This window comes from Furipterus horrens, unplaced genomic scaffold, assembly GCF_987537825.1.
Source record: "Furipterus horrens unplaced genomic scaffold, mFurHor1.1.pri manual_scaffold_5, whole genome shotgun sequence".
NCBI classification, from domain to species: Eukaryota; Metazoa; Chordata; class Mammalia; order Chiroptera; family Furipteridae; genus Furipterus; species Furipterus horrens.
The window spans coordinates 115,644,810-115,672,501 of NW_028327175.1; the positions used below are offsets into that span (position 1 = coordinate 115,644,810).

At 48.3% G+C, this 27,692-nt stretch overlaps 1 protein-coding gene, 1 long non-coding RNA gene and 1 pseudogene across 6 annotated transcripts in view; 1 reads left to right on the plus strand and 2 right to left on the minus strand.

Annotated features, from left to right (window-relative positions):
- Nucleotides 1-17,067, plus strand: part of SRL (sarcalumenin) — a 38,459-nt gene extending 21,392 nt beyond the window's left edge. Inside the window, exons 2-7 of one of the 2 annotated variants that reach the window (XM_090277118.1) lie at nucleotides 3,565-4,542; nucleotides 6,369-6,470; nucleotides 7,818-7,913; nucleotides 11,175-11,291; nucleotides 12,021-12,254; nucleotides 13,785-17,067. In XM_090277118.1, the coding sequence (XP_090133244.1) occupies nucleotides 3,565-4,542; nucleotides 6,369-6,470; nucleotides 7,818-7,913; nucleotides 11,175-11,291; nucleotides 12,021-12,254; nucleotides 13,785-14,596 (2,339 nt within the window). In that variant the 3' untranslated portion in view covers nucleotides 14,597-17,067. The remainder of the gene's footprint in view (nucleotides 1-3,564; nucleotides 4,543-6,368; nucleotides 6,471-7,817; nucleotides 7,914-11,174; nucleotides 11,292-12,020; nucleotides 12,255-13,784) is intronic. The other variant, XM_090277119.1, reaches the window with a different exon arrangement.
- LOC150009346 (uncharacterized) lies at nucleotides 1,103-22,100 on the minus strand. 4 transcript variants are annotated; one of them, XR_016511158.1, is made up of 6 exons: nucleotides 21,918-22,100; nucleotides 12,002-14,224; nucleotides 9,915-10,021; nucleotides 9,688-9,814; nucleotides 7,784-8,323; nucleotides 1,103-1,582 (listed from the first exon to the last, which is right to left on the minus strand). It is a non-coding gene; the product is annotated as an uncharacterized LOC150009346 (long non-coding RNA). The 4 variants fall into 4 exon arrangements; XR_016511156.1 differs by lacking the exon at nucleotides 7,784-8,323 and having other exon boundaries at nucleotides 1,105-1,582; nucleotides 21,918-22,097; XR_016511159.1 differs by lacking the exons at nucleotides 1,103-1,582; nucleotides 7,784-8,323 and adding an exon at nucleotides 8,595-8,858 and having other exon boundaries at nucleotides 21,918-22,097.
- Nucleotides 16,421-18,947, minus strand: LOC150009347 (ADP-ribosylation factor-like protein 2 pseudogene; annotated as a pseudogene).
- Nucleotides 22,101-27,692: the final 5,592 nt, after the last annotated feature.

Sequence of the window (27,692 nt, forward strand, 5' to 3'; positions counted from 1 at the left end):
TTGGAAGAGAAAACAAAACTGGTGTATGCTGTGCTATGTCCAGAGTACTAGCTTCTCAGGCACATGGGCCTTTCCATGATCTCCAGTGTGGAGCTGAGGGCTTGCTATTTGTGTATCCTGATGTAAACACCCAGGCCTATATGGGGGGGTGGGGAGGTGGCCTTGGCAGTAGCACATACAATACAGTACTACATGTTCTGGGATAGACCAAGACTCATCTTACTAGACTCCTACCCTGTCCAGGGTATCCTGGGTCTTCTGTGCCCTCCCCTACATCCTCCTCCAGAGAGCAATGTGTGGCTTCAGTAAGATGCTAGGAAGTGCAGGGAGGTAGGGAAGACACTGTGTTTGATTTTTACAGAATTGAACTGAGTTTAATCAGAGACTCTCAAAGCGTCTAACTGTGCCTTTCAGAGGAGAGATCGGGTTCAATGGCACAGCTTGTTTCATTGAGAGACTTTGTGTCAGAGAAATTATTTTTAGCCCAGAAAGGTAGGTCACAGGGCATGAAGCCATCACCCTTGGTCTTTTTCACTCCAAATTGCTTAGCAGAGGGTCAGGGGCAGCTTGGCACTAAGCCGTAAAAACCAGGGAAGAGTAAGGGTGTAAATATGTATGCACACATGCGCACACTTGACTTCTACTTCTACTGAGAAGTGGAAATATACAACAGTAACAGTGTGAAGGTCAGGGTAAACCCCCACAGTCTGTGGTCCTTATCTCCCTTGGGACTACACAGCCCTCTCATGCCCATCAGGGTCAGAGGGTGTTTTGAGAATATTAGAAGTGCCACAGGCAGTCAAACCCAGTCTTATCAACCCAGTATCATCACCATTGCCATCACTGTCACCCTCACCACCGCCACCATCACTACCACCACATTACCATCAACAGCACCACCACCATCACCACCACCACCACCTCCTCCACCACCACCATCATCATCATCATCATCATCATCATCATCATCATCGTCAGTAGGGGGCAACAGGAACCTGTGGGAAGGGCTGTATTCACCAGAGAAGCCTTGACCACTGTTGGTCACATGCCAAGCCCTGATTTTTCCATTCAACTGGAGACCCCCCAGTGTGCACATGAGCAGGGAGAAGAAGCCTCAGGGTCAAGATTATTTGGCTGAGCTGTAGTCTGCAGCTTTGGCTGCATGTTAGAATTACCCAATAATATTTTTTGTTAAAGTGCTGATGCTGGGGATACACCCTAATTCATTCATAACCTTTGAGGAGGGGGAGAGGGATGAATCCAAGAACCAGAGGATATCAGTGTTGAGAACACTGGTTTAGAGGCAGTTTTATCAGGTTTTATAGAGCTTCTCCAACTGTAATATGAAAACATTGTTAAAATGCAGATTCTGGTTCAGTGGGTCTGGGCTGGGGTCTGAGAGTCGGCATCTACCAGGCTTCCCAGTGGTGCAGTTGCTTTGAGTGTTGCTCTCTGAGCAGGCAGGTGTAGAACCCCCTCCAGGGTCAGGCAGTCTGCTCTGCAACTCTGGAGTTAAATGGCCTCAGCCAGTCGTTGTGTAATGTTGGGCAAGGCATTCAGTGTCTGATTCCTGTCCTCTTGTCTGTAAAATGGGGATAAGAGTAAAACTTGTTTTATAGAAGTAAGATTCAGTAAGTTAAGTAAGATAAAGTAAATCAATGTTTTACATATAAAGTGCTTAAGCATTGTACAAATGTCTCCCATTTAATATATATCTTGCTGATCAGGGTAGTTTCGGTCTCCTTGGGCTAAACCAAGTTCCTGCCATAGATTTCTTTCCAGAGCATGGTGGGAGTGGGGGTGGGGGATAGCTATGCAGGTGAAGGAATCAGGACATGTAGGTGTTAAGGTGGTAACCAAAGAAAATTTTAATGAGTAAAACTTTCAGCTCCCTCACGAAGGGACCATGAATTCTTATTGTACACAAATCTCCCCTCTTCATAGCATTTTCCATGGGTGAGGCAGAGTCCCAGCCCTGGGAACACAGGGAGGATTAAACCTTGGCTCCTGCAATCCAGGAGCCAGGAGGGGTCTGCAGTGTGAGCCTGGAGAGAAGGTGCACACAAGGAGGGGCGAGGTACCCATGTGCTTCCCTACACACACCGTGGCATGGAAGGCTTGGACAAGGAGTAGGCAGTTCTGGGCTCTAGTCACTCACTACCAGACACCTGGTGTCTCAGTCAAGGCAAAGATTTTCTCTGCACCTTCAGTTCTGAAATGTGGCTGACAGCAATGAGGGAGGTTTAGATGCAGTCACATATGTGAAAGTGCTTGGGGAAGTGTTATAACAGTTTTTGGGGCTCTTTTATAATAAAATGTGCCCATTCTTCTGAATTTGATAGGTTGCATTCATGGGGACTATTGAGAAGATATTTGTTCTGGGTGCCTGGAGGCTATATGTGTACCCTGAGGCAGAGGGGGTACCCCAAGAAGTGGCTTTTCTTTATTGAGGCAGAGATGAGAAGATCAGCCTGTGGCCCCAGAGAGGGGGGCACCTGACTCAGCAGAGAGGAGGGAGGCTGCTTCCTTTGAAGAATCCTTGTGAGTCAAGGGAGGCCAGGGGTTGTCTCAGCTGCCCTTGAACAGACAGCCCTGTGGTTCCTCATCACCATGAGCCAGCAGAGTTCCCCCACCGCAAACCTCCTCCTTAAACAGGTCCCAGTCTGGCCAGGAGTGGGTGGAAGGGGTAGGCTCAACCATCTCTTCTGGCCCCCTTTTCCAAATAAATTAAACTTGTCTCTTGACAGAGGTCTCAGCACAGATTAGCCCCCCTACCTTGTTCTTTCCTGCTTTGTTCTCCCTCTGTCTTAGCTTCCTAACCTTTAGAAGGGGATCCCCTCAGAAGAGGTTGGCTAAGGCCACTGGGAAGCCCTGGCACTTGTAGTTTGGATATCTTTTTCTTGTCAGGCCACATCCCCCCTAATCTAAGGTAGCAAGGCCAGCAAATGCCTGTCCTTAAGGGGACAGAGTTGGATGTGTGACTTAATAAGGCTGAAAGCCACAAGTAATCCCGTAAGTACTCTGCTGTGTAACCTAAGATTATCTGGCCTGCACACACCTGTTTGCACTCCTTTACTGATAGCAATATAAAAACCAGGCTGGTTAATGACTCTAGGAACTGACAGGGCATCTGTCCTATCTTGGAAAAATCTCCTAGCAAGCCAGGCTGCATGTGCCTGCGTGCCTGTGACAAGGTTGAGGAGGGAGTGGAAGGGCTCATCCAGTTTCCATCCCCACACAGTCATCAGGACCCAGCGGGACGCTCAGGCAGGTCAGGGGAGGAGCTGGGGGTGGGTGGGTGTCAGCCGCACAATCCTGCAGTGACAGACAGTGGGTCTGACACTGCCCCAGCCATGGCCTCTGTGTCTTAGGAGGGGGGCAGCGTAACACCCTGCCCCCTGCTTGCTTCACAGGGCAGTTACGAAGACCAGGGAGAGAGGTGCCACTGATACCAGGTTCACACCTCACTGCTGGAAGACAGGAATTAGGTTGAATTAGACTCTTTTGAGAAGCAAAGCGAGTGCCAACCCTGTGAAACTGACCAATCGTGTTCTAATCATTTAGAACTGCAAGTTTCTGCTTCGGGTGGCACAGAAGATGTTGGCAATTTGTTGGAGAATCATTTATCTGCTGGAGATGCAAGTCTAGAGGAGAAGGAAAGGGCGCTTTATGCAGAGGCGGCCCCTCGAGAGAAGAACCTGCTCCTTCACTCCCCAGATGGCAGGGAGGCTGAGAGCTCGGAAAAGACTGCCACAGGGGCCTCCACCGCTGCCCCCACCTCGGGCTCTGACCCTGAAGCCAGCCTCTCCAATGCCTCAGCCTCAGCTCCCCCAGGGGACTCTGTGGAGCTACCAGGAGCACACTTCCTCCGTCCGGAAGGGGAGGGAGGAACTGGGGAAGAAGGGAGGCCAGAGCTCAGTTCAAGAGAGGGCCCAGCAGAGGAGGCGGAAGGACAGGCTGGGAGTGGCGTGGCGCCTGAGGAAGCCAAAGAGGTCCTAGGGGACAATCCTGCACAGGGAGCAGCTCTGGGCACTGCAGAGCCTGAAGGCACAGTGGCCTTTCCTGTGGAGGTAGAGACAGCAGGCGAGGGCATCCCAGGGCCTGATCAGGGGCCAGAAAGGCCAGATGGAGTCATGGACATGGACACAAAAGCCAGGAAAGGGCCTGAGGACCAGGGGCAACCCAGCCCAGCTGTGGAGACAGGGAGCACCCAGGAGGACCACTCCTCGGAGGGCCAGGTGCCAGGGATGTTGGAGGAGGATCTGAAATCTGCGTCTTCTGAGGAAGAGGGTGGTGGCCTCAGCAGAGGCAAGGAAGGAGGAGTTCCATCCCAAGAAGAATCAGAAGAGGACAACAGCCATGGGGCTAGTTCAGAGGAAGCGGGGGACACCTCCGAGGAAGCGGGGGAGCCCCAGGAAGCAGCAGGAACCCCAAGCCGTGGGGACAAGGGGGCCCAGATGAGCTCGGAGGAACCAAATCCAGGGCCTGAGGGGGACGAGGCCCCAGAGGCCGAGGCAGAGGAGTCCGTGGAGGGACCTCAGGGTAGGGGACCCCAGAATTGCTTCAGCACTTGGCAGCTGCATTCTTCCTGGAAGTCTTGTATGTAGTGGGACAGGCAGGGACAGGGTGGAATGGGAAAGCCCCTGCCAGCCCGGGTTTGCGGGGTGGAGGCCCAGTCCAGGGTATCTGGCCCAGAGGGTGACTTCAGACTGCTCGTAAGCCACTTCTTCCCAGTTTGGAAGGACTCATTGAGAGGCCGCACCATGGAGGGTCCAGAGGAGTCTGCCCTTTAGGATCCATGATAGAGTTTTAACACCAACCAGTGTCTTAGCCCAGAGGACAAAGGACGTGGTGGCAGGGTCTGAGGCCCTATGCGGGCTGGTAGAGAGATGTATGGGGCGGGCGTAGGTTGGAAGACTTCCCCTGGGACCACATCACTGGGCTGACACATGGGACCTCCTCTTGAAGACTAGGCCATGTCAGGTGGGGTGAACTGGGATGGGGTCAGGATTGCAATAAGAAATCTCTCTGGCTGTGACACTGATGTCCCAGATATCCACATGGAGCAGCAGCAGCTGCTGATGCAAGACTGCAGGATAGGGAAGGGGGAGGGCAGGCCAAAGCCTCTGGGCAGCATTGGGGACGTATTGAATCCCAGGCATGGTCAAGATGCCCATGGCCACATCCACTGAGGACGGTGGCCTGGACCAAGAGCTGGGCTTCTAGGATGGAGAAACTGGGGTCAGTCTTCATCCTCTAATATGTCTTCTCCACAGTCTCCCTGCAGAATTCAGTTTCCATACCTCTCATATGCTACTTACACACTCCATAGAGAGAGGGCCTGCAGTTAGCCAGCCCTTCCCCACTCCCTGTCTTTCCTGTCCTGGGTCTGGGTGGGACCTGAGATGCTCCACAAGACATATTGATTCTTCTCTTTTTCCATCCCTGGTGGAACTAGTCTCCCTCTGCTTCACAGGCCCAAGGCCATCCCACTTCTAATTACTTAAAATCCTTTGTGCAGCCAGTCAGATAGAAATGGTTTCCCCGGGGACCTGCAGGCAGTCACGGGTGTCTCTTGCTTGGTCAGAAGCAACAGTTGAAACCCTCTTCTCCCAGCAGTTCCTCTTGAGCGTGCTTCAATGCAGCCTTGTAAATCTGATCACATGCTCATTTGATCAGGTCAGTTTACCTAGAACCCGTCCCTGGCTTTCAGCCGCTAGGATGAAATGCAGACTCCTATGGTCCTCAGACCATCAATGTTAGCTCCTGTGGAGCGCTCCTGCCCTGCAGCATATACCCCTCCCCCCTGAGGCCCAGCCACTCTTCCTGCTATGCCACTCCTGTCTCTTCTCCCTATCTTCACCTACGTAACTTCTTACACAATGGATCTTAGGTCACAGGTGGCCAGTCTGGGAAGTTTTCTGACCCCCCTGATAAGACTTCCTGCACATTTCTTAGGCCCTCCTAGCTTCTGGAATCTTCCCTTCCATGGCCCCATCACCGTTTATAATTGCATTACTTTTAAGATTATATCTCCCCTCGCCCCACGATACTGTAGGGAAATGCCCCAAGGTCAGGAGCTGTGTTTATTTTGGGCACCACTGTATTCCCAGCAAGATGCTTGGTGCTTAGCACATCACGACTGCTTAATCAATATTTGTTGAATACATAAAATGGATCATGGAGCTTCACAGAATTTGAGTTTGGATTTTCACAGTCCCTCCTAGAGATGGAACTCCATTCAGTTGAGGTTGGCAATCCCTCCTTCAGCACTTCCTCAAGGCCCTGCCCTTGTCCATGTCCAGCCAGCTTAGAGCCCAGCTGGCTCTTAGCTTTGCTCTAACCCTGCTTTCTGCTTCCTTCTACAGAAGAAGCGGAGGATGTGAGTGAAGAACCCCCACTGAGGGACCGCTCCCACATTGAGAAAACTCTGATGCTGGTCGAGGACAAGCCAGCTGACGATTACTCTGGTAACCAGAGGGAGAAGGAGCTGGGCCTGGGGCTGGGGCTGGAAGAGCCATGGGGGCTAGGGCTCTGAGGCCAGTGGACACCCCAGAGAGGAAAGCCCTGGGGGTCAGGGGCTTCCTGGGGGAGGCTCTGCAAGCAGTGTCCAAGGCCTGGGGGCCCTGGATTGGCAGGGAGGAGGAAAAGGCAATCCAACCAGAGGGACCAAAGAAAGGATAAGAGGACAAATCCCAGTGCTATGTCTGAAGGGTGGTGCCGGCCTCCACACTGTGGCTGGGAGGGGCATTAATAGAGTTCATCACATTTGCTTTGACTTTTTACAGTTTGTAAAGCCTGTTCATGTCCAATATTTCATTCCATTCTCATAGTAAACCAAGGCTTTCAGTGGCGCTTACTGTCTGTCTCCTCTTATTTGAGTTAGTGAAAGCTCAGAGTAAGGCAGGACTTTGCTATGGCCCACAGATAGAGAGGCCACAAGGTGTGGGCTCTGACCCTCAGGCCCTCTTCCCTGCTCTGTACCTCACACCCTGCTTCACACCCTTTGAGCTCCCAGCCTTGCGCCTGTGAGTCACTTCTCCCTAGAGTCATGCTCTTCCCAAGAAGATATTTGGGATATCTGCATCCTTCCTGGGGCACCAGGGAGTGTGGCCAGGGGCCAGAGTGGCCATCCTGTGGGTTTGCTTAGTGCCATGCCTCCTTGCCCTCTGAGCCCAGGGCCAATAGAAGTAGAGATGAAGGCAGAGAGAAGGAGATGGGGTTCTTCCCTGCCGCAGAAAGGGCCTTCAGTTAGCTGAAGGCTGAGGTGGTGCCTCAGGGCACATACTGAAGAGAGAGGGAGGGAGGAGAGGTTAGATTAAAAAGAAATAGCCCAGCCCTGGCTGGTGTGGTTCAGTGGATTGAGTGCCAACCTGTGAATTAAAAGGTTGCTGGTTCTATTCCTGGTCAGGGCACATGCCCGGGTTGCAAGCCAGGTCCCCAGTTGGGGGCGCACGAGGCAACCACACATTGATGTTTCTCTCCCTCTTTTTCTCGCTCTCTTCCCCTCTCTCTAAAAATAAAATAAATAAAAAATCTTAATAAAATAAATAAAATTTAAAGAAGAAAAAGAAATAGCCCAGGAGGCTTTGGGGGATGGGGAAGGAATGCCTTGAGTTTAAAGATTTCTGAGGGTTGGGATGTGGACCAACTCCCTCCTTGAATGCTAATATATGGACAGTTGCCAGCCTGCAGATGTTCTCTGCTCCCCACTAGGCAGGGCTGGAGCTGCCCCGGGAAGTGACCTGGTCCACAGCAGTCAGCAGTCTGTAGTATGCCTTACCTGATGCCCCCTCTTCATCCTTCTCTGTCCCCAGTGGTACTGCAGCGGCTTCGAAAGATCTACCATTCGTCCATCAAACCCCTGGAGCAGTCATACAAATACAACGAGCTTCGGCAGCACGAAATCACAGGTACAGCTCCTGTCCCAAGACTGGGCCTGTACCTCCCGCATGTCCACATTCCCCCACGTCCATGAGGTTCCTGAGCTGCGTGTGTGGTGGGCTCAAGGACACTGGAGCTGAGCTCTCCCAAGTTTTTGGAGACCTCAGTCACGTGAACCATTCTTCACTGCAGGAGTACCCCATAACTTGCACAGGGTTTTCAAGAGAGCGTTTCATTTGTAAGCACTCATGCTTCAGTAGCGCAGTTTTGGTTTCCAAGGACAGTGATGCCAGTTTCTAGCCCTCATGTGCTCAAAGGCCCACAGAGCTCCCATTCACTTACTGATCATGTCTTAAGTGCCCCGATTGGCGTGGAATCCTAATCTCCTTCTGTTAATTCCTCTTGGTTGGCTTCCCCCAGGTCTGAATTCTCTTCAAAACTGATTTTCAAAATAATAAAATATGGTTTACTTGTTGCCAAAAAACCTCCCAAATTCAAATAGTGTAAAATAGTATACATTGAAAAATAAAAGCCCCTTTCTTGATTTCCAGTTCCTCCAATTTCACTCCCCCAAGACTCCCACTGTTGCAGTTCCTCATGAATATATTTCCTCTGCATACATGAGCATATACAAGCATGTCTTTTCATGTTTGTTTTACAAAGATGGGATTGCATCACAAAACCCTTTGTGTGCGCAGCTCCTCTTGCCCTTTCTTTTAAAAATAAAATTTTATTTATTTTTAGAGATGAAAAGAGGGGGAAAGAGAGGGAGAGATATATCGATGGGCTACATCTTGCACGGCCCCAACTGGACACCCAGCCTGCAACCCAGGCATGTGCCCTGACTGGGAATCGAACCTGGGATCTTCTGGTTCGCAGGCTGGCACTCAGTCCAGTGAGACACATCAGCCAGGGCTCCTCTTCCCCTTTCTGATCCTTGGGTGGATGCATTGCACTGGAAAACCACCACCCTTCTGATGGAAAATGGGGTGTTTGCCATTTTCCATGTTTAAGAATATTACAAGCGTTATAATCATTGTTACATATTTCCTGCAAGTATATTTGTATAATAAATTTTTAGAAGTCGAACACTGGAAATTAAACATTTTGATAGTCGTTGCCAAACTGCCTTAGGTTGTACCAATTTGTACCCACAATGACAGGATATGAGGGCTCTTATTCCCCCACACTGATGTCTTTTAAGTGTTACTCAACTTTGAAAACTTTAATAATGGTATCTACTTGTGGTTTAAATAGTGAGTGGTATTAACACATCTTTTTGTGTTAACTGGCTACTCCTATATTATCTCCTGTGATGCTCTTGATGGTTATAAAGCAGATAGGGTATCATAGGGTACACCTTATTCCTGCTTTCCAGAAGAAGGACCAGATGCCCAGAGAAATGCTGGGCTACCTAAGATCGTGTAGCTGGAAACGGGCTATAATTCTTCTCTAAGAGAACGCCCAGTTTCACAATGATCTCTATGTTTCTTGCAAGTCTAAGAGTGAATGATGCTCTTTGGCTTCCCAGAGAAAGTGCAAGTGTTGGTGTGAGGTCACATTCTCCCAGTTGCTTTCCTGTCCTTCCCTCTTGCCTGCTCCTGCAGTCCTCAGAGCTAGCAGCTTAGCCTGGAGGCTGTGGGCTGCCCCAGTAACAGAGCTCAGCAGGGAGGGTGTCCTGACTCCAGACCTCACTTTCCAGGCCTGGCTCCTATCCCCCTCTCTCTCACCAGCGCTGGGACGCCACTGTGCCCTTGGGCAGTCTCCTGCGTAACCTCCACTCCTAGCTCCTCAGTGTCTCACCTGCAGCCTCCTGCATGTGCCAGTAACGCCCCCTGCTGCAGAGGGCTGAAACAGCAGTCCAGGAAAGCCCTGGTGGTGTTTTGTCTCAGCAACGGCAGAAGGTCTGGTTCCCCTTGGAGTCCTCTGCCTGGGTGGGGGGTAGAATAGATTTTTTTGTTATCACTGGGAATTCCTGCCACCCTCTTAGCCTGACTATTTCTTCCTGTCCCCAAGCCAGGAGTTGATACAGAGATGCCAGAGACTCATGGGGCGGGGCCATGGCGTTGCTTTCAGGCAATAAGTATGTGCCTGCCACTTATGAGATACCATCTTGATCTTCTAGGACTTGGTTTCACTTTAGCAGAAGAAAGCCAGCACATCAATAAGCAAGGTGCAGGAAAAAGAATACCATACTCCTCTTCCTATAAAAAAGATGGGGAGCATGTTCTCTGCTATTATTGCTCATAAATGCATGGAAATATATGAAAGAATATGTAGGGGGTGTTATGGCCTATGCAGATTGGGGACAGGGATGTGAAACTTATCACTGTGTGCCTTTTTATACTTTGATTTTTGACCCAAGAAATGAAATAAATTAAAACAAGAAAATAAATGGAATGCCTACTGTATTGAGGACCATCTATCTGCCAGGGAAACAAAGAATTCTGGAGAATTTAGGTGCTAAATTATATAGGGCTGACCCTATATAGTTCAGAGAAGGGTTGAAAGAGCTGGGGCCTGAAAGCCAGTACAAGGTGGCTGCATCCTATGTTGGAAGTCTCTGCCTTCTCCTTCCTGTGGCCTGGTTTTGAAAGCACTGGGACCCCAACTGGAGGTTGGGATCAACTATGCAGTGTTCTCTCCAACATTGGACACAGGCCCAAGAACCCACGAATTGCCTAGTCAGTGCTTGTTCTTGGGACCTGACAAATATGTCATGGACTTTGGAGGCTAATATTTGAGTCTGGCTCTACAGCCCAGAGTCAGGCTGAGCCTGAGGTGGGATTTCAAGAGGCACAGCTAAGGGGAAGGAGGCTCGTGACAAGCGGCATCAGAGTCCAGGCCACCCAAGAGTGTATTAGCCTCTCTTAAACGCTTTCTTGTGTTACCAGTCAAGATTGCAGAGTTTTCACCACTCCTTATGTGGCACCTGTCTGCTGTTCTTTTGTGAAACCTCTTTCCCAGACCTAAACCAGGAGGCCTCATTCAGAGTGAGCTTTGCATCAGTCTCTTGACCCCACTTAGTGCCTCCTTCTGGTGCTAGTGTGCCAAGGATCTGTGCAAGGACCAAGTGGTGTCTTCTGGTGTTTGTTTGTTTGTTTTAAATTGAGTGATTGCACCTGTGTAGCAAGAGCTGTGCCACTGATTGCTACATGCTGTCTGGTCCAACATAGAATTCCACAACCTGATTAGATGGACTGTCTGGGATGCAGCGTGAAGAACTGTGTCACACCTGTAGTGAGAAACTTTGTTAGTTCACTTCCACCTCTAACTCCTGCTGCCCACAGATGGGGAAATCACTTCCAAGCCAATGGTGCTGTTTCTGGGACCGTGGAGCGTCGGCAAATCCACCATGATAAACTACCTCCTTGGGTTGGAAGACACTCGCTATCAGCTTTATACAGGTGAGAGCAAGATTTTCTTGTGTAAGTCTTGGTATTTCAATGTCATGTGTAGAATCACTATGAGAACATCAAAACATTTATATGTGTCTTCAATATAATAATGAAAATCACATACAATAAACCAGAAGCTACACTCATGTTAGTAGCAGCATTATTCACAATACATGAGAAGTGGACACACTCAAATATTCATCAATAGATGACTGTATAAACAAAGTGTGGTTCATCCATATAGTGAACTACTATTCAGCCTTAACAAGAAATAAAGTTCTGATACATGCTACAACATGGATGAAACTTGGGGACATTATGATCAGTGAAATAAACCAGTTTATCACATGATTCCATTTATATGAGATTCCTAGAGTCATCAAATTCATGGAGACAAAATAGAATGGTTGTCGTTGCCAGGGGCTGGGGAAGGTAAGAATGGGGAGTTAGTGTTCAATGGACAGTTCAGTTTGGGGTGATGAAAGAGTTCTGGAGATGGATGATGGTTATGGGTGAATGTGAATGTACATAATGCTATGAATTGTACATGTAAAATGGTTAAAATGGTAAGTTTCATGTTATATATATGATCACAGTTAAAAAAGTCACTAGCTTCGCAAACATAGTACCCAATGCTTGTGGCAAAACCTCCCTGAAATACCTTGTTTACCACTTACTTCGCAGTTCTCCTCCCCAGAGCTGACTGTGTTCCTACTCACCTTGTGTCTCTGCGTGCAGGCGCTGAGCCCACCACCTCTGAGTTCACAGTCCTCATGCATGGGCCCAAGCTGAAAACCATCGAGGGTATTGTCATGGCTGCTGACAGTGCACGGTCCTTCTCACCCTTGGAGAAGTTTGGCCAGAATTTCCTGGAAAAGTTGATCGGCATCGAGGTTCCCCACAAACTTCTAGAGCGGGTCACTTTTGTGGATACACCAGGCATCATTGAGAACCGCAAGCAGCAAGAAAGAGGTAATTGAGCACTCATATCTGACACAGGGTGAGCCTTGTTTTAGAAAACTGCTTTTGACAGTGGGTGGCAGGCAGGCAGTGGGAGGAAATGTGGCCAGCCCTGTCCAACACCAGGGGATGTGTTCTCTGCTTCCAGCCCCTTCTTGTTGTCACTGGGGTGTCACTTAGGTGTGGAGTACCTTGTCCTTTTACCTCCCCAAGGACCGATCTGGTTTTGGGGTGATCATTTTTTTTCCAAGAGGAAGCTGATGTTCTCTGTACGTAGCTCCTCAAGGCCCATGTCGGGGCTGAGCTGCCTTTGGGAGGCCCAGGCTGTCCTGGCTAATCAAGGGCCTGGACTAATTGGATCCCAGTCCAGGTGTACTTGACCTCTGGCTGACCTGGGCCTAGGTTGGACCTGACATTTAATTCTTCCTGTTCCATCAGGCCTGCTTCAACATAAGCCTGTAACAAAAGCCCTACTTGCCTTCAGGTGGCAGGGGAGTGCCACTTTGGGCCCGGCAGGCACTAGACTATAACATAGGCCACAGAGTATGGCCATGACTCAGGGTTATCTGCAGAGAATGAGTCATAACAGCATTTGTAGGATATGACCAGATGACAGACCTCAGTTTATGGCTATCACTCCCATTTTGGTTATAACCAGATCCTGTTTTATCACTAGTAATAATATTATCACTAATAATTATAATAGTAAATTAACCTTTATTATGCTCAAGTATATGTCAGATAATATTATGCATTATTGGTTGATTTTGTAAAAAAAATCCCAAGACAGTATTCCTAGTCTCCTCTTTCTGGAAGTAAGTTGAAGAAACGAAAATATATTGAGCACCTACTATGTAGCAGTTTTAGTTAGGTGCTTTCCTATATTTGTAGCAACAGTGATTTTTAAATCAACTTAGGCTTCATAGTTCTTGTCATTTTGTAGGTGAAATGCTAAAGCTTAGAAGCATTTAATATTCAGTTGGCCAGTGATAAAACATCAATTTTAGTCTGGGTCTTTGCCAGGTTTGCATTTCTTTCCCCTAAATGATAGATCCTCTCTTTAAAAAAAATTTTTATTAAAATTAAAAAATGTTTTTCAATTACAGTTGACATACAATATTATACTAGTTTCAGATATACAGAATAGTGATTAGATGTTTATATAACTAACAAAGTGAACACCCTAATAAGTCTAGTACTGATGAATCCTCTCTTTCACAAGCTTCTAATTCCTTGACTTCTTTCCTTTGCTACTGCCTCGGATCTTTTTAGACAGTAGGAAAACTACCATTTCAAAAAAGCATTTCATTTCCCTGGAGCCTTGGATTCCATTTAGATTAAAGCAAGGATTAGGCTGTTCTTGGTTGAAGGTTAACAATGGCTAGGAGGTATGCAATTAATTTTTTAAAAGTGTTTAGAAGAACGGAAAATCTTTAATGCTGTTATTTCCTTCAATCTGTGGAGTGGTCTGATTCTGGCAAGAGGTATGAGGGGCCTGGGCTAATGCTTGCTTGGCCTGACTTCTCACTCCCTCTCCCCAAGGTTATCCCTTCAACGATGTGTGCCAGTGGTTCATTGACAGAGCCGACCTCATCTTTGTTGTCTTTGACCCAACCAAGCTGGATGTGGGTCTGGAGCTGGAGATGCTGTTCCGCCAGCTGAAGGGTCGGGAATCCCAGATAAGGATCATCCTGAACAAGGCTGACAACTTGGCTACGCAGATGCTCATGCGGGTCTATGGGGCTCTCTTCTGGAGCTTGGCCCCACTCATCAACGTCACTGAACCCCCGAGGGTTTATGTCAGCTCCTTCTGGCCACAAGACTACAAGCCTGATACCCACCGGGAACTGTTTCTCAAGGAGGAGATCTCTCTCCTGGAAGACCTGAACCAGGTGATTGAGAACAGGTTGGAGAATAAGATTGCCTTCATCCGCCAGCATGCCATCCGGGTCCGCATCCATGCCCTCTTGGTTGATCGCTATCTGCAGACGTACAAGGACAAAATGACCTTCTTCAGTGATGGAGAGCTGGTCTTTAAGGACATTGTGGAAGATCCTGACAAATTCTATATTTTCAAGACCATCCTGGCAAAGACCAACGTTAGCAAATTTGACCTTCCCAACCGTGAGGCCTATAAGGACTTCTTTGGTATCAACCCCATTTCTAGTTTCAAGCTCCTGTCCCAGCAGTGTTCCTACATGGGGGGCTGCTTTCTGGAGAAGATTGAGCGGGCCATCACCCATGAGCTCCCAGGCCTCCTGGGAAGCCTGGGGCTGGGGAAGAATCCAGGTGCTCTCAACTGTGACAAAACAGGGTGTGGCGAAACCCCAAAGAATCGCTATAGGAAACACTAGGTTGTTGTGTGGCCATTTTTGGGTTCCTGTTGGTGAATGAGCTTGTGTCCTAACTGTCTGAGAAGTCCTGGTTTATTAGCCCTTTGAGCCACACTGGCAAGAATCATTACACATTGGAGATTTGGGAGTTGAGGCCAGTGAAGGGGGAAAGTGTGGGTCGAGGGAGGAGTGGAAACTGTGAATTATAGTGTGCTTGTCTCATTGCTTCAATTAGGGGGCCTGATTGAGGCAAGTCAGGCCACACTTGCTTTTCCTGGGTCCTCTCTTGGAGGGACAAAGAGCAGCTAAATTCTAGCATATATTGAATTAATGAGTATTAAATAAACTAAAAGCAGCTGAAGTCCTTCCCCCTCCTCATAAGCTAAGAAAAGAGAAGACTTGAGTTCTGCAAGGTTGTCCAGGTCCATGGTGGCTGCCTTCCACAGTCTTCTGTTTGTCCCCCAGCCCTCAACTGTCTTCTAAACTTGGGTTGACTTCAACAGGGGACAATCTCTTGGGCCTGAATCAACCTTGGTTTTGAGCCTATGCCCAGGCTGTCTTCCCTCTTTCCTCAAGAGGTGGGGGGGTGGGGGGGGATGGGTTAGGATACCAGAACACTAAGAAAAAATAAGAGTTCTCAGGCTAAAAGAAGGATCTGCCTCCCCCACGCCATTTCTCTGACATGGTCTTCTAAGCCAGCTGGGAAGCTGGGTCCCTTTGTTGGCCCAAAGAGGAGGGTCAGTGTTCTGTGTATTCAGGTAATTCACTGGAAGTGACTTCAGTGAAAGTACTGGAAGGGCTCAGAGGGTTAATTGGTTTGCAGTGTGCCTTTGTCTATTGCATGTCTTGGAAAACTTGGATCCCAAAGGCATTGAGTTTCAGAAGGGACAATGGAGACCTTGCTCCTTTCATTGGGGACTTCTCTGGGCAGCCCACCTCTTCCAAATTTAAGAGGGAGCTGTTTCCACAACTTCTCTGTGGAGATATTCAGCAGAAGAGTTGTTCCTTCCTGGTTTTCATCACTGTGGCTTTTCCTTTCCCTTCTTCTCCATTCCCTGATGTTCCAACACTCAAAACTCACAGGAGTCAGAACCAGCACCAGCCACTCAAGTGTCAGTGGCAACCAAGGCTTAACCTTCAGTTTTCTACCTGAACTTGATGCTGATACCCACTGGACACACCGCAGGAAAGCCTGGGCCTTCAAATACCAATAAGTGTGGATATGTGTGTATTATGTTGTCCAAGAGAGATTAGGGAGATAACAACTGCCAGAGGGCATAGCGAAAGAACTTGTGAGAGTCCTGCCTGGCTGGTGTGCCACCCTGGAGGGCAGCAAGGGACAGAGGATAGGGGAAGGACCCTAGAAGGAAGCGCCATTCAACAAAAAGTGGGTGAGTGAACAGTCTGTGCAAATCCTGGAGAACTGGCCCAGGGCTGCCCTCAGGGGCTCCTCCTGCCTAGTGAACCAGCCTCTCTTGGGAGTTTTACCAGGAGGTGTGAGTCAGGACCTGCCAGCACCAGGAAGCCATCCTGGTGTAGAAGGAAAGTGAAGGTGAAGGCAGAGGGAGAGGTACTTAGGGTTAGGCAGTGGCAGTAAATTGGCAATCAGATTAGGTCCATGTGGAGAACTGCAACTTCGGAATTCCTATTTCTCAGAATTAGCACTCTGGTGCATGCTGCAGAAGAGGCTGCTACATTTGGCTTTGTGGATGACCTGGAACCTCCCACAAGAAAGCCGGAGGCCCTAAAGCCTCCAGGATGTTGTTTATAAGGACAGAACCAACCAGAAAAGAAAAAGAGTCTGCTAAGAGTGTCCAGGGAGCCTGGTGATAGGGCCCGAGGAGCTGCTTTTTGTCTCATCAAGAACCAACCATTGCTTCATCTCTCTGTCATTTACTCTCTTGAGAGTCTGCCCTCCCACCTTGCTCCTTAATGCCCCTTAATGCACTTGAGCTCCTCTTGGCATATCTGTGTTTCTCAATGCAGTAGGGGAAATAAAATGTTCAGAACTGTATGGACATTGTCATAGCTGCCGATGTCACCATTGCTTTGGAGGAAGAAGGCGGGATGAGACTAGTACATTTATACAATATTTATATTTTCAGGGGGTGACATTATCAGTGATATCCCCCCTTTTCTTCTCCCCACCTATTTTCCTTTTCTTGCTCCTGTTCCTCTGCTCACTCCTTGACTTACCCTTTTTCTAACTGCCCACAGGCTTGTCCGTCAGTCAGCTGGACTTCAAGAGCTGTTTTGTGCCCCACTGTGTGGAAGTGGATTTTAAGCAGAATACTGACTTTTTTAGGGGTGGGTGGATGGGTGGGTTGAGAGCTGGGAGAAATTTAGGATCCAGAGATCCCTCAAGAGGAGTATCTGTAACTATTTGCGCCTAAACAGTTGTTGTTTCTCTCCGAAGTGGAACCTTTCCAGTGTTCTTTCCATTCTGATTTCATCAGGGAGAAAGTCTCAATAAAGTTCCAATCTCTCTTTAACACCTTGTACTTTGATTGTATCAAAGCAGTTCAATCTCTTTATCTTCCTTCATATCTAGTAGAGTGCACTGATTTTTGTTAAATAAGACTTTTTAGAGGAGTTTCAGGTTCACAGCAAGACTGAGAGGAAGGCAGAGATTTCCTATACACCCCTCCCCCTACATGCATAGTCTCCCCCACTATCAACACCCCCACAGAGTAGTAGTACATTTGTTACAGTCGATGAACCTACATTGACCCGTCATTGACACTCAAAGTCCATCGTTTTCTATTAGGGTCACTGTTGATGTTGTATATTTTGTGGGTTTAGACAGATGTGTAATGTCTTGTATCCACCATTATAGTATAATAACAGAGTAGTTTCACTGTCCTGAAAATCCACTGTGTTCCATCTATTCATTCCTCCTGTCTGCTCCCACCTCCATGTACTAAATTTTAAGTTTTTGGGGGATAGATTGAAAATTTATCATTGGCTCCCCTTGCCCTTCCCTGCCTTCTTTTTTTACAGGACAAGGAACAGTTTATTGTCACAGCTGAGCCTCGATAGCAGCAGAGGCAGCCCCTTCCCAGCCCCAGCTCTCCTCTCTTGGTATGGCAGCTGCAGGTGAGCAGGGTCAGGATCCAGGGTGACAGCAAGGGTCGAAGCCCCCACCTCCTCCTATGACCTGCCATGGAAGCCACGGAAGCTGGGTTGGCCATGGAGGGCAGTGGGCAGCAGCAGCAGATTATGGAGGGGGACAGGGAGTGTTAGTTGGGCTGGCTGATTCCCATCCTCCAATGGGTGGTGCTTGGTGAGGGCCTGGTGGGGGCCCAGACTGAGAGGTGGGGGCATCTGGAGAGGCTCAGTTGGCTGTGGAAATGTGGCTGGAAATGTTATCCAGGAGCCAGCCAGTAGATGCCGGGCAGCAGGTTATCCCCAGTGACGGACCTGTAGCCCTGAATGCACCAGTGGTGACTGCAGATGGAGCCCAGCTCCAGGGCCCTGTGCATGGCATTAGAAAGAGGTGCTCCAGAGAAGTCCTGCTTGTGGACAAAGGTGAGGAGAGTGGCTCCAGCCAGGCGCTCCTCCACCAACAGGCTCTGGCAGTCCTGCATGCACTGGAGGCGGGCAATGTCCACCACCCAGGTGAGGCTAGCGGTCCTCTCAAAGTAGTTCCACCAGTAGGAGGGCTGGGATTTCTGGCTGCCAATATCCCAGAGGTTCAGCTTGAATCCCTGGGACTCCTGAGTCTTGATGTTGAAACCCACTGTCAGGGAGATGGTGTTGATGTTTTCCCATTGAACTTCTTGAGGATAGTTGGTCTGCCAGCACTGTCCAGGCTGAGCATGAGTAGCCACAGCCTCGGTCTTTCTGCTTCGTCTTCTTTAGGATGGTCAGAAGACCCAAGGTCCCCATAGCCCACTCCCTGCAGCTGTTTCTTTCCATTCCCGGGACCTGTCTTTTCAATCTCCCAGTGTCAAAGATGACCTGCTCCCTGGTGGCTATGAAACTAAGGTCAGCTGTTGTACAATGAATGGTAAGCTTGAAGAAACACTCTCCTGAATTTGTCATTCTTCTTGGCCTCTGTGGCAATAGCCCATTAATAGGAATTATTGAAATCTACTGCAAATCTCTCACAGAGGCAGCTCAGGCTGTCACATCATTTGGTCCATGTCCTCATCCCCAGCTGCCCACTTGTGGTGGAGGGAGCCAGAAGGCCTCTCCAAATGTAAGGATGGCACTTCCCCTTGGCTTCTGGAGGAAGTGGTGCCTTCATAGCGTAACCTAGGCCTCCCGCCCATTCTTGTCTTTAAAGAAACGTGAACTTGTCCTTGTCTCCCTAAGCCTGTGCCCTTCAGAGCAGAGATCCTTTATTTTGAAGTTTTACCTCTGGAGTCCTCCTGAGGATACTATCCCAACCCTCCTACCCCCACACACTTGAGAGCATGTTTCTGAAAAGAAAAAGAACTGGGCCCTGGGAACTGATGAGAGGTTGGACCACCATGCCAGAGAAGATGCCAGATTCAGTGGCATGGACCCCTGCCCTGGGTTTTCCTGTCAGAAGGGGCAGATCTTAGGGCCTGATGAGTAGGCAATGCAGTTCATTTCCTCCCATACCACAGTCTGAGCAACAGAGCAAGCTGACCTAGGACTACTGTTGCCCACCCACCCCTGCCTCAGGTCACCTCTCTACCCGTGACTGCAACCAGCATTTTCCCATGACTAGGAGAAATACACGGAGCTTTTCCCTGGAAAGGGAGGTAGGTTAGATCTGTTCTGAAGATAAATATAAAAAAAGAGGTATAAGGAAAAAAGTGAGAGTAGAGACACAAGTTTGCCTGTAGCAAAGGTGTGTTCAACAGATTCTGAGGAGTTCTCTGTGCCCACTTCTCATCCAAAGGATAAAATAACATGCATAAATGAACATTTTCTGTGTCTACCCACACTGTGGAACATGTTCTTTGTTTTCGCATGTAAGTGGGGGAAGGAACCAACTCCTAGAGCATTCCTTTGTGCCAGGAACTGGGCTGTAGACCTCTAGACTTTACCACACTTATACCTTAAAATAATGGGATAATTCTAACAGCTGTGCCCCAGGCCACACACTAAGTGCTTTGTGTGCAGTTATTTCATTAATCCTCTCAAGAACCCTATAGGCCAGGAGCCATCCAGCAATGACAAGAGTACAGAATCTGGAGTCACATTGCTTGGGATTCATCCTGGGCTCTACCACTTACTAGCTGGGCAGCTATAGACAAATGGCTTAACATTTCTGGTGCTTCGGTTTCCTCATCCGTAAAATGAAAATATTAATAATTCCTCTCATCAGGTTGTTGTCAGGATTAACTTTATATATGCAACATGCTTGAAATAGTTCACCACCCACAGAAAGCATTCAGTAAATGTTATGACTATTGTTATTCATATTTTACTGATGAGGAAACTGATGGTCAGAGTGGTTGATATGAAGGCAAATGTAAGTGGGAGGGTCAAAATTCCAGCTGCTGCCTGACTCTCCATACAGGTCATGTTAGCTTACTCACCTAGGGTCACATTAGGTGACACTGGTCTCCCTGATCCCAAAGCCTTTCCCTCCTCTTCAGAAACTGGCAAAAATTTAAAACTACCTGATTTTTGAAATAGTTACTCAGCACCTGAAAACTTGTAACAAAATTTAAACCATTTAAAAGTAATTTTCTTTAGAAATGTTATTGAGGATTATTTCCTGAACAAAAAATTATTTAAAATTTAAAAAATCACTTAACTCCATTTCACATTTGATCTTCACCACAATCATCTAAATAGGTAAGTGTATATATAATATTAATCCTAAATGCAAAATCCAGATTGAACAGGAGGAAACTATATCTCTAGAGAAATTGTTCAAGTTCATTCAGCTGATACATGACAAATCAAACAAATTTTCTACCCATTTCACTTATTTCTAAATTCAATCACATTGCTTTGTGTTAATCTGGAGCCTAGACCAGTACTTTTTTCTGACACACTAAAGAGTGATTTCGTATTTGTGAAGAGCGCAAAAATATGTTTTTGATATATTTCCATTTTCTCCAAACTTCTGTATCTTTTTCCTACCACAACTTAAAAGGTTTGGAATTTTTACATATTTATTCAGGCATAATCTCTGCCTTAGGGGAGCTAATGGTGGAGTTAGGGATATGAAGCATGGAACTGGAGTGACCAGGGAAGTCCTCAGGGGTAAAGAGACCACATTTTCCAAATCATAAATTGGAATACATGGTCTGGCAGAGGATGCTCTTTCTTGTTTGCAAATGTAATTATCTGAAAAGTCTGACCAATGCATATAGTGTTAAATTTATTTAAACATTTAATTTGATAATTTTTGTTGAGAATCCACTTAACATCAGGACTCTTCTGAGACTACTGACATGCAGGAGGTTACCAAGCTGGGGAAGGGAGTGGAATTCTAGCTACACTTTGAAGGACGGGCATGTTTGGAAGGTCAGAGACCAGGGGGATGGATCTTGGGGGATGATCAAGGGCCCAGACTCAGAGAAAGCAAGACACCTGTGCATGGCAGTTGAGTGATCAAGGTGAGATGAGATAAGTTAGGGAAAACCAGCCCTTAAATGGAAGCCCAAGGAAACTGGGGTCTGGGCCACTGCAAATTTCTGAAAGAAGGGGGCCATGAAGAAGCAGGAAAAGATCTGGCAGCCCTGGGGCTGACTGGAGAGGTGAGGGCTTGGCACCAAGGAGCCTATTTTGGCAACGCTGTGTCCCTTGGGCAGTGCCTCTCAGATCCACGACCTGCAGCCTGCTGGGTAAGGGGCACTGGATTGCTGTCCTGCCCACTCCAAGGAGCTGGGAACCAACTGCTGGAGCCCCTTAAGGAGGCCGTGGGAAGAAACCTACCCTATTAGTCTGGCCCCACTGTTGGGCCATGGACCCTCACCAGCCCTGGGCAGAACCAAGTCTGTGTCTCTTCTCTGGACCCCTGTGACATTTCGGTCACTCCCTCCAGGATGACCAGGGACAGTGGACCCGAGGACACGCACGCCTGGGGGCCCAGAGCCAGATGAGGATGTGGGGTTGCTCCTGGCACCCCTGCCCTAGGGCTGCAATCCTCGGGCGGGCTCAGGCTCCCGGCGCGGGTGGGGTTGGCGCCCTGCGCGGAATGGGTCTCCCCGGCTCGCGTGCTCACTGCGGCTGGAGAACCTCAGCCTTCCCCGATGAACCCTCACGCCTTCGAGGGGAAATTGAGGCTTCGTGCAGGGCAGTTCTCTGCCAGAGTCGTGAGGGTGGGGGAATTTAGAGCTTGGCCGAACTTGGACTCGTCCCTCAACCCCGCTTCCTCACACACAGTTGTCTAGTTCTGAGTGGGACTCACCCGTGCGATCCTGCGGACCCACCAAGCACTGCAACCGCGCCGAGCCCCGCAGGGTCTCGCCCGCTAGAGCCCATCCTGCGCGTGCGCCTCCGCTCGCAGCCACGAGCCGGGCCCAGCCCCCTCCAGGGCCGGGGGCTCCTCCCAGGTCACGCGCAAGGATTTGCGCATGCGCAAGCTTGCAGCGGTGTTTCGGCGCTTTTGGGCTTAGCGGGGTAGGGTGGGCAGTGACTCATCGTCGCCGGGGCGAGTCCGGGATGGTGGCAGGGCTTGGCAGGGCTTGGCAGGGCAGAATGGTTCCCTTACCGCGGAGCTCACGAGCTTCCCCCCTTGGGGCTTCACTGTATTCCGTCTGGGCAGAGGACACCGCGAAGGCCGACAGCGTTGTGGGTTCGCTACTCCAGTCCTGCTTTGTACACTGTTCGCTACTGGACGCTGGGTGGAGTCGGAAGTTTCGATTTGGGACCGTGAAAGGCCTTGAACTTGCTCACTGTTGTGATCTGAGGCCACGGATCTCTGGAGGCATTTGGGGAACGTGGAGAATGCCAAAGACGAATCAGGGCTGGTGGTTATTATGTTGTGGTTTTCACCAGCGGCCACCTCATAGGTAAAACAGGAACTGAGAATTTTAAGAGGTTACTCCACCTCCCTAACCCCTTCAGAAACTCAGAGAAACTGGAATCCATACTGCCCTCCCCTGTTGTTCTTCAGGACAGAAACTCAGCCCTACCTTGCCCACTTTCCCCTACTGCTGGGTGCCAGTGGGTGGGAAAGCACTCAGGGCAGCTGAAACTCCAGATGAAGGGACAAAGAAGGGTGATATTCTTATTAGAATGTCCTTTTTTAAAAAAAAATTTTTTTTTTAAAGATTTTATTTATTTCCAGAGAAGGAGGGAGAAAGAGAGGGAGAGAAACATCAGTTAGCTGCCTCTCGCAGGCCCCCAGCCAAGCAGCTGACCAATAACCCAGGCATGTGCCCTGACTGGGAATGGAACCAGTGCGTTTTGGTCCACAGGCAGGTTCTCAATCCACTGAGCCACACCAGCCAGGGCTAGAATATCCTCCTTGTGGCTTCTGGAGTTCCCTGAGTCACCAATTTCAGGAGCTAAAAAGAACTTTAGAGGTTCTGTAATATCAAGTGGTTCTTAGCCTCCATTTGAAACATATCCAATGAGAGGGATCTCAGTACAGGGCATTTGGTGTCTTCTGACAGGCTGTTGGTTTCAGTGGCCCCCTCTGCCCTACTCACCACCTGTGAGATGGCATCATTTCCCTTTGCAAACCTGTGGAGAAAGCACTGGTGTCAAGTACTTGTGTGCCTGTTTCCTTGCTTGGAGACCCTCTCCACCCCCACTTCCCATACTAGAACCCAGGAAAGGGCTTCCATGGCTAAACTGGGGTTGACCAGTTGACTACTGAAAGTAATGGGAATTTGATCTGGGTGTTTTTGGCTGTTGCTTTGGATTAGAGATCATTTCAACATCTGGTACCCTGGTGGCCTGAGGAAAAGGAAAGTCCTTGGAAAGGAATTAGGTGATTCCTGGGAAAGAATGAGCTAACATAGGGCTTGGAGAAAGTTGCTTAGCTGGCTGACCTCCCCTCTGCACTAGGAAGCATTATTGCCTTATAAGCATCCCTTTCCTGGGTTTAACTTCATAGCATACCAAGTAGTGGCAGGGAATTGTAACATAAAAGAGCCACATGCTTCAACTTATTCTTTTCACACAAGAGGAAGCTGAGGCCTAGAAAAGGAAAGAGATTGGCCCAGGGTCAGAGAGCCAGCTAGTTGAAGAGATGGGATTTGAATTCTGGTCTTCTGAATCCCAGGACTGCTGTTTTTCTCCTGCGCCATATGTATTAGAGGCCAGCAAAATACAGATGGCACATTTCAGTTGGGTAATTTGAGACAGGGTGTAGGGAAACAATATGGATAGTGAAATATTCTGGCTCTAGTAACGGGATCTTACCATTCCTGTGCCTGGAGGCAGAGAGGCAATATGGAGAGTCATCTTCTAGAGCTGGGACTTTGGGTCAAAGGGCTCAGGGACACAATTAAGGGTATAAAAGCCTCCTCACTTTCTCCCTTCTGATCTGTCAAGGCTCCCCAATGAAGAGTCAGAGGGCAAGGGGAGTCTTTAATTAGTCCATATAGGTCAATTCTAGAACATGACATAGGGTAGAAAATGAAGAATGTACTTAGAGGGGCAAATGAAAGATCTCCAGCATAACATGAAATCTTACTTCTACTAGTATAACAATGGTTTACATTTCTTAAGTACTTAATATGTGTCATTTATGTCCATTATCTGATTGCATCTTCCCATAAACTGGTTTTCTCTACTTGACAGATAAAGAAATGGACTAGTCAAACTTGAGAATGGAGATATGAATAACTAAGCTGCCACCTGCCTCTCTGGTATCTTATTTTGTGTATAGTAGTTCCTTTGTGTATGTTTGTAGAATGAATGAATGAATGAGGAACAAACCCAAATAGGATTTGATGGTAAATCTCCCTGAACATCCTTAGCTGTGCCTCTTCTCTATGGACTAAGAGGCTCAGCTGTGGAGTCTGGAGGCTCTCTGCGGAGGTGAGTCCCATGTCTGTTGGTGTCACTCCTGCTTGTATGTGATAAGCCAGGTCATTCAGGTTAAAAGAGTGGATATATACATGTGATTTTTAAAAAAACATAGGACTTCTTGGTTTTCCTAGTGGAGGATAGCTTTTAGAATTAAGAAGTTTTCTCTCTGAAGCCACCCGATTCCTGATGCCCGCACAATCTGGGTAGAGACCCAGGGTGCTTCCTCTCTTCCCTGTTCAGCTCCTCACTGCTCCACCCACAAGTTCAGTTCTGCTAATTGCATTGCTGGTGCAGCTCCTGGAACACAGCATTTTTCAGGGATTAACCAATGAGTAGTATGGTGGAGAGTTTGACCAGCACTCCTCAAATGGCCTGCTGTGCAGCAGAAACCTCAACTTAAAAGCACTGGGCTCTTTCCTCCATAATTCCTCTTCCTTCACCATTTCCTCTCTTCAGAATCCCCTTTTATTGCCCTCTTCCTAGAGTGTCCCACAAAATCTTTTATTTGTTGTTTTCATTCAAGTCCCTCAAGAATGGAAAAGGAACATAATGGTCACATGCTGTGTGCCCAACAGTGTGCTACATGCTTCATATCTGTTATTTCATTTCCTAGTGATCTAGTAGGTAGGAACCTGTGAGACAGGCCAGTAAGCTAGGACAAGGGAATAGGGAAGCTGAGACAGACAGTTGAACAAACTGGCCAAGCGATTTACAGCCAGATACAGAAGGTTGCCTCCCTAGAGGTAACATCTAGGCCTCAGTTGTGTTTCATCTCCAGGCCCAGAAAAGCAGCAAAACCAGGTGGGCGAAGCCAGGACCAGCTGCAATGACTAAAGAACCCCCTGCCCTGTCACTGACCCATCAGTGGAGACCATGACCCTGAAAGAGCACACCTGGAAAACTGATGATAGTTTGCGGAAACCCTCCCCTGAGGTCTGCACTGAAATTCCCACCTGCAAGGGAGAGATAAAAGCCTCAAGACAAAGGACCCAAAGCAAGCTCTCCCTCTGGGGAGCAGCCCATGCCATTCCTTTTCCCCTTTCCCTTCTTTTCCCCTCTCCTTTCCCCACAGGCATGTATCTCCTGGACTCTAAGGGTTCCCAGGGGCAGCAATGGGCAGCAGTTTGCCTCGGGCAGATTCCCTAAACCTGTCCCCAAGGTCCCCTTTTCTCTGACTTCCCAGTGAGCTAAGACAGCCCAGCCTAGGCTTTCCTGTTGCTTCTATGCTGAGCCCTTCCTTGTTTCACTGTTCCCAGGTTTAATAAACACAGCCTAATAGTTACCTGGACTTGTGTTGTGAAATCTTTACTACACAAAGCCAAGAACCCACACACTACCATCTGGCCCTAGGCAGACCCACTCAGGGCCAGGTCCCCTGTCCAGTAACACTGCAGATGAAAAAACCAAGACTTCTGGTTAGGTAACTTGTCCACCATTACACAGCTCTGATCTAAGTCCAAGGCCAAAGCTGGCACACTTCTTACCTAGAATAAAACCTGCTGCTCTAGTCTGCATTTCTTTTGTCCTTTTGATATTCAGAGCCTTTTCCTTGTGCAATTACCTGTGTCCCTGGGGATTGGACATGTCAAATATACTATTTCAGCACACCCTTGTGGATTTCCCGTGAGAACGTCTAACACTTGATTCTATCCATAGTCCTTGTATCCTCCTTCAGTCCTTTGCTGATGATGTTTCCCCCATTGGGAACCATTTTACCTGTTTCTGAATGGCCACATCCAACCCATTCTCTCTCTTTTTAAAATTCTCATCCAAGGAGAAAGGAGAAGTGAGGGAGAGAGAGAGGGAGAGAAACATCAGTGCACTAGAGATACATTGATAGATTGCCTCTTACATGCTCCCAACAGGGGACCCGGCCTGCAACCCAGGCAGGTGTCCTGACTGGGAATCGAACTGGTGACCTCTTGGTTTACGGGCCAGCACTCAATCCACTGAGCCACACCAGCCAGGGCATAATGCAATAGTATTTGTATCTCTTCAATTCCTAACACTGTAAGCCACCAGTGAATGAATGCATTAGGGGGGTTCTTTGTGGTGAAAAGAGTTTGTAAAGTGAAGATTTATTCCCTCATCTTCACAGGTTGAGTTTGCTTAAAACAAGATTCATGTCTGAGATAAATGTTCTGGTTAAGTCTGGGGGATGGGTGGTAGAGGGCATTCTGTGGTTTTCTTGAGGCACTTTGAATTTGGAGAAATGAAGAGACATCAATGAGGGCAGGGAGCGGAGAACAGGCTGCTTAGGTAGAAGACTGTACACATCTGTCTGTCCATATGGGGCCAAAAAGTGGTGGGCTATGTTCCTTGACCTTTATCATGGGCTGCAGCTTTTTTGAGGCCGTCTCCTTTGCTCCCTGAGTCCCTTTGTTTGCTCTCATAGACAAAGGCCATCACTCCTGCTTTCACCACCAGTGGTAGTGGAGACTTTGACCACGATGGCAGCCCTCTCTCCCTGGGACCTCCGTGGGCTCAGAGCAAACATTTCCCATATCACCCAAGACAGACAGATGCTGGGGCCCTTCAGCAGAGAACCAGAGAACGAGTGTGGGCTGGGATGATGACTCACCTGCTTTGTGGTTGCCCACAGCTTGCTTCAAAGCACTTCAGAATCAAAACACTTTCCTAGGAGAGGCACAGAAGGCTGTCCTTACAGATAGCAGCTTGGCTTCCTGCTTCTGCAAAAGTCTGTCACTGCCCCAATGTTTCAAAGTCTAGGTTAGTGAGGAGCCATTCAACTACATGGTCATGGAAAACAAGTAGAAGAAGCAACCCAGACAACCTAGACTTTAATTGGGCTCTGCCAGGAGCTCCCTGTGTGTCTACAAAAGGAAGGGGTTCATTCTTTAAGCTGCTCCTACTAATATTAAGGAGGGCTATGAGAAGTCAAAACCTATTCCTACCCTAGATGGTCTCTCTGTCTCTATAAATCAATGCATGTCATGGTAATAAATGGTATATGGAGGCATTTTTAGATCATGGAAGAGAAATTAACTCATCTTTCCTAGGGGAAATGAGTGAGCAAGGGGAGATTTAACTGAAGAGGTTACACTTGAGCTGGACTTTGAAATTGGAATTCTCCTGTCAGATGGGAGTAAATCTATTGCACCTTTGGAGAATATTGTGCTATATATTGTCAATGGAATAAAGTTAATGGAATGTAGAGAGGGATAAGGGTGAAGAGAGC